The sequence below is a fragment of the Apaloderma vittatum genome, unplaced genomic scaffold, assembly GCF_000703405.1.
Source record: "Apaloderma vittatum isolate BGI_N311 unplaced genomic scaffold, ASM70340v1 scaffold35243, whole genome shotgun sequence".
NCBI classification, from domain to species: domain Eukaryota; kingdom Metazoa; phylum Chordata; class Aves; order Trogoniformes; family Trogonidae; genus Apaloderma; species Apaloderma vittatum.
In genome coordinates, this window is record NW_009707018.1 from 1 (window position 1) to 10,111 (window position 10,111).

The 10,111-nt window shown below is 52.9% G+C and overlaps 1 protein-coding gene across 1 annotated transcript; it reads left to right on the forward strand.

The window, feature by feature from the left end:
• The first annotated feature begins 1,108 nt into the window (after positions 1-1,108).
• On the forward strand, positions 1,109-9,492 carry DLGAP4 (discs, large (Drosophila) homolog-associated protein 4). The gene is made up of 7 exons (XM_009866018.1): positions 1,109-1,309; positions 1,567-1,928; positions 3,249-3,340; positions 3,793-4,202; positions 5,843-5,934; positions 8,084-8,236; positions 9,098-9,492. The coding sequence occupies exons 4-7, from the start codon at positions 3,812-3,814 to the stop codon at positions 9,311-9,313; spliced, it is 852 nt and encodes a 283-aa protein (XP_009864320.1). The 5' UTR covers positions 1,109-1,309; positions 1,567-1,928; positions 3,249-3,340; positions 3,793-3,811; the 3' UTR covers positions 9,314-9,492.
• The last annotated feature ends 619 nt before the right edge of the window (positions 9,493-10,111 follow it).

The following is a 10,111-nucleotide window of genomic DNA, read 5'->3' on the forward strand; positions in this document are numbered from 1 at the left end:
ACCGAGGCCACACGAGCCCCTGGGGGCAGCAGAACCAAGTTTTCCTCTGGGAACGTGGCCCTCGTGGGAAGTGACATGCGTGGGTGGACAGTGCTGTGCAGGGAGCAGGGATGGTGTGCGCCTCTCTGATGTCTCGCAGGGGATGAAGCTCCTCTGTGCACCCACAGAGGGCTCAGAGACAGCAGCAGGAGGGGGAGCCCAAATCACACCCTGCTGGGCTGTCCCCAGGTCTGTCCCAGGGGCCATCAGCCCAGAGCAGGGGCAAATAGGGACACACGATGCCAAGCCAGGAGCCCCTAAGACTGAACCCCCTGTCCAGGCCTCTCCTGGGGTTATCCCAGCAGAGCCTCAGCCCCGGGGTCCACGTGTGACACTCGTGAGGAGCAGCTCATGAGATGACGTCTCTAAGGAGGTTGCTGCCAAAGGCTGGGGACGCTTGTTGGGGTGCAGGGAAAAGCAGCTTGTGGTTGCACAGGACTTAGTGGGATGTTTAGGGGAGGAACCCAAAGTGGGACAGGAAGAGGGGGTTGGTGACTTGGGGAGTACAGGAGTGGGGGCTAAAGGGGTCGGTTGTGTGTGGGTCGGTGGCTGGTCAGGGGGCTTGCGTGGCCGTGCCCTGCCAGCACAGTCCGACCTGTCTGGGCAGCAGCTCGAGTGGGGCCTCGGCCTCGGGGCTTTTGCGTCCAGGGGCCGGGAGCTGGGCAGGCTGAGCACCCAAGCGCAGCAGTGCAAGATCCACCTTGTGCAGGTGTTTTCCCGTCCATCCTGTCAAGCCAGAGACAGGAACAGGATGAGGCCGTTGCCGCTCTCCGTGTTCCCGTGGGGGCTCTTCCGTGATCTGTGGGGCCAGCCACGGCTCTGTACGTACACGTGGTGGGTGGGTGTGCTCTGCGTGCCCCCTGGGAACGCGCCGTCAGCCTGGCTGCTGCTTGTGTCTGGGGACACGGAGCAGCAGCAGCAGCTGGGCCACCCTTGGGCTGTTGCACCTGGCTGATGTGTTTTCCCCTCCGACGCAGCAGCTGGGTGTTTGAGGTGCTTTGGAAACGTTTGTTCCTGCTGTCGGCATCTAACAAACTTTATGGCTTCTTTCCGTTTTTATAGGAAAAAACACCACCCTGGTCCAGACACTGAAACTTGTCAACCGATGGGACAAAGAGCTGAGACACTTGCCTGTCCTAGGACACTAAAACATAGGGTTTAGCCTAAGAAAATTGCCCCAGAGTGGAGGCTTACACCTGCCAAATCCTTGTAGCATTCTTGGGAGGCTTTTCTGTACCTCTTCTCCATTTCCAGCCTTTCACACGTCATGGTATTCCTTTTGACTTCTTTTGCAAGCTAGCTCTGGCTCTGCCTTCCGCTTCCCCTCATGCTTTGGGTTGGGTTACCCGGTGTGAGCTGCTGGCTGTAGGCTGTTTCTGCGTTTCTGCCTCCAGCTTCTACTTGGAGGCTCCTCTCGGATGTTGTGACTGACCTGCTTTTTCTTTCTCTTTTGCTGTACCTCTCTCTCTCTCTTTCCCCCGAATCTGTCTTTTGCGTTCTCCATTCTTCCCACCTCCATTACTGCAGGTTCATCATGCCTAGTGGCATATAAAAAGACTCCACCTCCTGTCCCACCTCGGACCACATCAAAGCCGTTCATCTCTGTCACTGTGCAGAGCAGCACTGAATCGGCGCAGGACACCTACCTGGACAGCCAGGATCACAAGAGCGAGGTGACGAGCCAGTCGGGACTCAGCAATTCTTCAGACAGCTTGGACAGCACCAGGACACCCAGCGTGACCAGGGGAAGCGTTGTGACTCCGGCAAGAGAGACTCCAGAGTTACCCCAGAAAAATGCAACTTTGAAAAGCGACAAAGGGACTCTGACTAGCGAAGAGCCTAAAGTGGAGAATATCCCCAAAAGAAAGCTGTCATCTATAGGAATACAAGTATGGAATAGTTTGTTCTCCTTTGTCCTAAGGAATGTCCTTAACCCATCCGTTTCGCGTGTGTGTTTTGTGTGGCCGAGTGTGCAGCCAGACTCAGAGTAGCAAGAGAAACTGCCTTGTCGACTAACTTCTTGTGTTCCCCGGAGTGAAATACAGCAGAAGCTTTTCCCTAACAGACCTGAAGGCTCTTGTAGTACAAAACTAAAATGTTTCATAGAACAGTGGGGCTGTGTTAACTGGGCGAGTCCCTCTAAAGAGACTCTGCTCCTTGTCTCTCGTAGTTTTAGGGACAGCTTTCTCCTGAGAGGCGGGCCCTTCTGCTTGACATCCGTGCAGTACAGGCTGCTGCAGTGGGACGTGGTCCCGCGGCTGTAGGCAGGAGGGAGCGACTCCTTGCTGTCCACCGTTCCCAGCGGATTGCTCCTTCTCTCGCTGGAAGCATTTAACTCTGTGGAAACGGATGGAAATGAGCTGTTGATTATATAGTCAAATAAGAACCCGTTGAGTAGCATTATCCCGTGCTTTATTCGGCAAAACTTAAGTCATCTGCAATTGTATGCTCTTCTTGTGGACAGGTTTCCCAGTCGCAGATGGGTGCCTGCTGCGAGTGCGTGTTCTGTCCCAAGTGTGGTTCGTGCTGCAGGCGGGACCTGGAGGCCGAGTGCAGGATCTGAGCTTTCAGCTGCCACGTGTGTGTGTGCACCGAGCTCTCTGCTGGCTGTGCAGTAAAGCCAGCTGGCCACTTAGGGACGTGTGACAGCGAAAGCTTTTCTGCAGGGCTAGTGGGGCAAAACACACTCTGAAAGGGCGGCGAGGCAAGAGAACTCGTGCTGGAGGGGCCGTCTGCCTTCCTCTCCTTCCGTCTCAGGGACGGTTCTCAAGCCACCTGCCCCACGGCCTGGATTTCCTCCCTAAAACCTTCTAACCCTCTTATCCAGAGCTTCGCAGGGTGTCAGTCCCGGAGACAGAGAGACAAGAAGCTGGGCTTTGCTGTCAGTCCTGATCAGATCGCTGCCCTCTCTTCAATCTCTTGGCCTTTGCCCGTGCCGGGTGCCCCGCACGCAGCTGCTCCCCGAGGACACGCAGGTGGCAGCGGGTGGCAGAGCCACCTGAGGGTGGGTCCCAGGCAGGAGATAGTCCTGAGGTTCAAGCAGAGACAGAGCAGCCTCGTTCCTCTCCCGAGATGCCCCTCGAGATGGCGTGTGGCGTCACCATGCTCTGTGTGTGTGTGTGTGCAGCACTCCTGGTCTACTAACATGAATTCCAGCCGCAAGTTCTCGTGTCTGTTTTTTGTCTGTGTTTTTTTTTTTGTTTAATAAGGTTGACTGCCTTCAGCCAGTGGCAAAAGAGGAGCCTCCTCCGCCAGCCACCAAATTCCAGTCCATCGGGGTACAGGTAGAGGACGAGTGGCGGTAAGTGAAAGACGCAAGCTTTTGTAGTTCCCTTCCTTTTAAATTGTGCTTCCCCCACTTTTCGCTTAGACCTTGTCCCCTTCTTTGTTCCAATGAGTGGTGTTGAATGGGGGCCCACGGAGAGCTCTTCCTCCACAGCACACACCTGCTGCAAAAAGCACTTGTTCTGTAAACAGCCAACTCCATGGGAGTTTGAAATTAAAAAAAAAAAAATTTAAAAAGCACAAGATGTAATTATAGATGTGCGTCAGTCCTCTCGTCTGAATGGCCTATTGCAGTAAGCAGGCAACCTTATAATCTTGTCTGTCTGACTGTGTGGTGTGTGTTTCTGTGTGAGGAGGGGCAGGGCGAGGCTCGTCCGCGGGCGGAACGAACCGTGGCGTTGCTCCGGCGATGCGAGAGGCCAGCCAGGTTGAGTTCTGCCGTTTGATGGTTGCTTTTGATCTCTCTAGAAACAGCCACTCTCGCAGCATGTCCTCCAAACAGGACACAGACTCTGACACACAGGAACCTAATAACTCTAGCTGTAAATCATCTGAGAGAAGCCTTGCTGAGTGCCCCCAACACAACAACTCCGTTGGTGTTGATGCCGCTACCAGGCAACCAGCCAAGCCCTCACAGATTAAGAGAAACCTCTCCTATGGAGAAAACAACGACCCAGCCCTGGAGCCTTCCTCTCTCCCTCCTCCCGACCCCTGGCTCGAGACGTCCTCCACCTCGCCATCCGAACCCACGCAGCCAGGAGCTTGCCGGCGGGACGGGTACTGGTTTCTGAAGCTGCTGCAGGCGGAAACGGAGCGGTTAGAAGGCTGGTGCCGCCAGATGGACCAGGAGACCAAAGAGAACAATCTCTCTGAAGAAGGTAGGTGGGGTCAGCCCCTGGATGAGTCAGGTAGCAGCTCCTCCCTCCAGAGCAAGTTTTAACTGAGTGGTGGATCCACCTTCTGCGGTTACATTACTGATAGACCACAGAGAGACAGACCGCGGAGACGAGTGTGGCACAAGGAACATTTATTTTTTCCTCTGGAAAGTACAAGGTAGCTTCCTCTAGCAGGTGGGATAAGGAGTAATAACCGTGATGCTGCACATAAGCTGCACCAGCCCCTGCAAGTCTTTGGACCATTTAGAACTGCTAAAAGCCTAAATAGGATTGCTGCCAGGGAGGCTGGGGGATCTTCCTCACTGCCCAACCTACGAGTATGCAAGCGGGCAGGTGGGAACTTAGTTGGCAGCGAGGCAGAATGAGCACGACTTTGGAGCTTGTTTCATCTCGAATCAGTGGACTTGTCTTTGCAGCAAACAGGAGGTTCTTCGTGTGGGAAAGCTTCCCTGAGTTTGTACTAAAGACACCAAAAGCACATGCACGGGGAACACACGGTTTTGTTGGGTTCAGTCCCAGCTGAGCTTGTTCCATTATTTTCAAATGAGTTGGCAAAACCTGTGCTCCTTCCAGTGAAAATCATGCCTGGGGTGCATACAGAGCGACACAAGTGGGCAACTAGACTGCAGAGGACAGGGGAGCTTTGTTTTGAAGTCTGGTCCTTTTTTCTTTTTCTTTTTTTTAATACCCAAGAAAGGTGAAATAACGGTGAGACTCAGTTCTAGCTCACTGTCCCTGCTGGGGCTCGAGGGAGCTAATCTCTAATCCTATTGCACTAAGATGCTGCCCGGGCCAGCGCTGCTGGGGCTCTCCCTGCTCGGGGGTGCCCTTGCTGTGCCTGTGACAAGAAAAGACACGGAGACCACTGTGGTGGTGTATCTGTGACTACTAAGAGCAACCTCCTAGTAGATTCTGTAACTGAGAAGTTAGAGGGTGTGGAGAGAGCCCACCTTGCTCTTGTGCCATCTAGAAACATTCAGAACTGATCAGCAGGTGCAGCATCAGACCCAGGGGGAGAAGGGGAATCAGTTAATCCCCGCTCGTGGTGCACTTGCCCGGGCTGTGGCTCTCAGCCCTGCCTTTGGAAGGGAAAAGCCCATGCGGTGCTTTTCCATTAATGAGCAGAGGAATGTTTCTGTGCCCAGAGGCTTCTTTAAAAGCTCACTAAGAGCAGCCTGAAGCCTTGGGTATGAAAAGCCCTAGCCTGCCAGAATTTCAATCCCTTCTGGTTAATGGTGGCTAGAGATGGCTCTGCCCCTCGCTGCCCTCACCTCGAGCAGGTGGAGATGTGCAGGTGGTGCCAGTAGGTCTGCTCCTGGAGAGTGTGCTGAGGGCTCCTCTAATGGGCTGAAGGCAACTCAGCTCTGATGCTGCGTTCTGGGTCTGGCCCGCTTTCGACCTGCTCTAGAGGGAGCAATACTGATGGCACAGGCAGATGTGGGTCATCGCTTCGGTACACCTTATTCCCTGGGAGCAGTTAGTTCCTTGGGGATCTCTGAAAGTCCTTTCCTGATGAATCAAGAGTGTTTCTTTGCTCCAGAAACACTCAAGCTCGTTGCTGCGTTTAATAGCCTGTTCAACTGAGGTCGTTTTCTTTTTTTTTTCCTTTTTCTCCCCTGTAGTCTTAGGCAAAGTCCTGAGTGCCGTGGGCAGCGCACAGTTACTAATGTCACAGAAGTTCCAGCAATTCCACGGCCTCTGTGAACAAAACTTGGTGAGTCTGGATCTCTTTGTCCTGCTTTTGGAGAGGGGCTGTGCCTGTTTCAGCAGTGCTTACAAGAACACGATCAGGTGTTGAGCAGGTTGTTGCCACTGTCTAAACAAAGCCAGCGCAGCTGCAGCCTCCAGCCTGAGCCCAGGGGAGGTGGATGAACGCTGATCTGAAACGGTAGCTGAGCGGTGGGAGGCTGATTGCCCCAACCTCTCTCCTCAGCAGGCACTTGTTGGGCTGTGCTCTGCTCGGGGGTGAGTGTTTGCATTTCACAGAATCACAGAATGTCAGGGGTTGGAAGGGACCTCTGAAGATCATCTAGTCCCACCTTCATCCCAGCACACCTAACCACTACACCACAGCCTCAAGTGCTAGATCTACTTTTTTTTTAAACACCTCCAGGGTTGGTGACTCCACCACCTCCCTGGGCAGCCTGTTCCAGTGCCTCACCACTCGTTCAGTAAAGAACTTCCCCCGAATATCCAATCTAAACTTACCCTGACACAACTTGAGGCCATTTCCCCTTGTCCTGTCATTAGTAATTAGAGAGAAGAGACCAGCACCAGCCTCTCTACAGCCTCCTTTTAGGTAGTTGTAGAGGGCAATAAGGTCTCCTCTCAGCCTCCTCTTCTCCCGCCTAAACAAACCCAGTTCCCTCAGCCGCTCTTCATAGGGCATGTTTGCCAGACCTCTCACAAGCCTTGTTGCCCTTCTCTGCACCCGCTCCAGCGCCTCGATGTCCTTCTTATACTGTGGTGACCAAAACTGGACACAGGACTCGAGGTGCGGTCTCACGAGTGCCGAGTACAGGGGCACGATCACCTCCCTTTTGGTGCTTACGTGAGCACAGGGGAATTTTCTGGAGCTGCTGGTCAGGGCACACTGAATCCACCGAGAGCCTCGGCGGGTCTGACTTGTCGACTGGCTGTACTGCTGCATGGCCTGGAAACCGCCTCTCTTGTCACTTCTGAAGGGCTTTTTGAGGTGAACCACTGAGGTTTGGCTAAACAGGGGGGAATGTTTGAGAAGTCTGCTGTTCTCCAAACACGCTTGCTTTGCATGGAGATCATGCAGGTGGTAAAACTGTCCTGATGGGATTGTCCCTTGCTGGTCACAAAGCACCGTTTGAATCTGAGCTCTTCAAATGTAATTTGCCTTTGCTGAGAGCTGAACGGGGCCAGTGTGGGGCTGGATGGGAATCTGTGGTTTGTTTTTCCCCTCGAGCCTTACCGTGGTGTGGGTTCTGCAAGCTTCCATAGAGGGGAATTCCCCGTCACTTGCAAAAAAAATACTTAAGGAAATTTGGGAAGGAGGAGGAGGGGGTGAAGTGCTGAGCGTCTGCTGGCTGATCTCCATCTGATCACAGCTGAGAGATGAGCAGGAACCCCAGCAGCTGCCAGGTTTTCAGCAGAGCTGTGTGCTGAGCTCTCCTTTTGGTGCTTTGTGCTGAGTCGCTCAGCTCTGATCTCGTACTTTTCTGAGACAGTCCAGGCCTGTGATGGCAGTTCAGGTGTCTTGGAACTGGGGGGATAATAAAAAAAAAATCTATTCTTGGAAGAAATTTAAGCTACTTAAAATTTTTCAATCTAGCCTGAGAAACAGTGGTGCTTTCACATTTTGCTGGGGGATGTGGCAAAGTAATTTTGCTTGTGAAAGCTGTGCTGGCTGCTTTGGCTTGCGGTACCCTGGCGCGCAGGTGCTCCAGGTGTCAGAGCTGTGCTCCGCATCGTGGTCTGTCCATTCCTGTTACCACCCACCCTGAAATCGGGATCTCTGTGTAAGAAACCAGTGTTCCAGCTCTGAGTCGCGTGCTGAGGACCTTCAGCTGAGGGTTCCCACTGTGGGAATAGCGTTAGCTGGGGAAGCTTCGAGGAGATCGGGAGCTGTTGCTTTCCCCTATGGAGAGCGTCTCGTTAAGGATCCATCTTCAGGCTCCTGTAGGAGAAATATAGTCGGGATCTCCGTCCCCTGATCTTTGCAGATCTAGTTTTGACTGTAAGTGATGCATATTCAGGGCTGCTGTGTCCCTTGGGCTCACTGATGGCAGGGGGCGAATGTGTAAGTTGTGCAGGCTGCTCTGCTTGTCAGGAGGGTGTATTCTCTCTAAAATGTGTTTTTGTTGGGTGGTTTTTTTCCATGTTTTCCCTTCTAGAACCCTAATGCCAATCCCAGACCCACAGCCCAGGACCTCGCTGGCTTTTGGGATCTCCTGCAGTTGTCCATCGAAGACATCAGCATGAAGTTTGATGAGCTGTACCACCTGAAAGCCAACAGCTGGCAATTGGCAGAGACACCGGAGAGAAAGGTGAGTGTGGGGCAGTTGAGAGGGGCCAGAGCAGGTATTTGGGGTGTCTGAGCTCCGTTTCTGTCTGCAGACACACAATCTCTAGGGCTTTTGCCATCGTGCCTTTGTGCAGTGTCATCCCCCAGCCTTGAAGCACTCAGAGAATTCCTCTCGAGTTATAGTGGGGGCAGTTTTGTAGTTACACAGCGGAGAGATTGCAGAGCAAGGAGCGCTGGTGTTTGCTTCGAGCAGGGGAGCAGAGGCCTCTAGTGTTACAAACGCTGTATGAATTCAGCTTTAACTGGAGGACGAAAAACACCTGCTGGAACTTCTTGAAAGTGCAGCCAGGCTGCGGCTCTGGGCAGGGCAGCATATTAGAATTTTGCAGTTCCAGATCAAGTTCAGTCTCTGTGCTGTGCTGGGCCTGACAGTCTTTGCTCCACCGGAGGCCTCTGTACCATGAAATGCAAACCAGCACGTTTCTAGAAATTCGGGGAGCTGGTTTTGTGCCACAGAATCACAGAATGTTGGGGGTTGGAAGGGACCTCAAAAGATCATCCAGTGCCCCCCCCTGCCAGAGCAGGGTCACCCGGGGCAGCCACAGAGGAACGCATCCAGGTGGATTTTTAAAGTCTCCAGAGCGGGAGACTCCACACCCTCCCTGGACAGTCTCTTCCAGTGGTGTCACCCTCACAGTAAAGAACTTTCTGCTCACGTTGAGGTGCTCGAGAGCTACTGCTGCTGCTTTCCCCTGACGTGCGATCTCATCGCTCAGCCCCTCGCGCCGCAAGAGCCCTCGCCATGTCAGAGGGCGAGCTTCTGTACGTGCATTTTTAGTTCATGTTTGTTTGGGTCTTTTTTTTCCTTACTGCCTCCCTAAAGGAAGAGAAGAAACCACCCCCTCCAGTGCCAAAGAAGCCAGCCAAGTCCAAATCCCAGCTGAACCGGGACAAAGCCTCTGATTCAGACAAGCAGCGCCAGGAGGCTCGCAAGCGCCTGATGGCAGCCAAGCGAGCGGCCTCTGTCCGGCAGAACTCGGCCACGGAGAGCGCGGATAGCATCGAGATCTACGTACCCGAGGCACAGACCCGCCTTTGAGCAGAGAAGGGGCAGAGGAAGGAACCGCGTGGTTTTTATAAGTCATTAAAAAGGAAAAAAAAAAAAAAAGGTTCTCTCAACTAGTGTGATTTATTCAGTCTAGAGACAATGAGCCATCCTTGAAAAGGGCTCCTGAGTTGGCTTTTTTTTCTCTCAGCTTTAAGTAATGAAGATTTTAAAAAAAAATTTAAAAAAAAAAAAAGAAGAAAAAAAAAACAAACACCCCTCGTTTTCTCACTGGCTGCGGTGGTTTGCTGAACGGACTGAACAGACTCCTGGAAACTCCAGCCCCTCGACTTGGAACTTCAGTCTTTTTATTTGTTCTATCTAATGAGAATTACGAGCTTGTTTACAAGAAGAGGACAAGAAAACATGAAGCCTTTGAGCACTCGCCATGCTATGTTCTTCCTCCTCCTCGGTTCCGTTCTTCCTTCTCATCCTTTATTTTTTACCTCCTCCCGCTTCCTTTCTCCCACCCTTTGCATGGCTTCGTTTGCCGCGTTAGAAACAACCTCTCTCCCTCAGAGCTCCTGCAGAGAACACCCGTTCAGCGTCTACTACTGTTGCACTCTGCTAGCAAAAGCAGCCTTTTGGGGTCTGTTTTGACTTGTTTCGGTTTTTTTTCCCTTTTGACGGGGCGATACTGGGGTTTTGGGGGGCGGGCGTGGGCCAGGGCAGTGGGTTTTGTATTCCTCTGGTTTATTGAAGTGAGAGGAGGAGGATCAGGATCTGTGGAATGTAAGGTTGAGTTGAGGAGCAAAATGTGCAATAAAGCCAGCGAGGCGGGGGACAGGACGG

Coding starts and splice junctions, on each gene's coding strand:
- DLGAP4 (XM_009866018.1), top strand. CDS start 3,812: ATGTCCTCCAAACAGGACACAGACTCTGACACACAGGAACCTAATAAC. Junction 4,203..5,842: donor GAACAATCTCTCTGAAGAAG/GTAGGTGGGGTC, acceptor TCTCCCCTGTAG/TCTTAGGCAAAGTCCTGAGT. Junction 5,935..8,083: donor GCCTCTGTGAACAAAACTTG/GTGAGTCTGGAT, acceptor TTTCCCTTCTAG/AACCCTAATGCCAATCCCAG.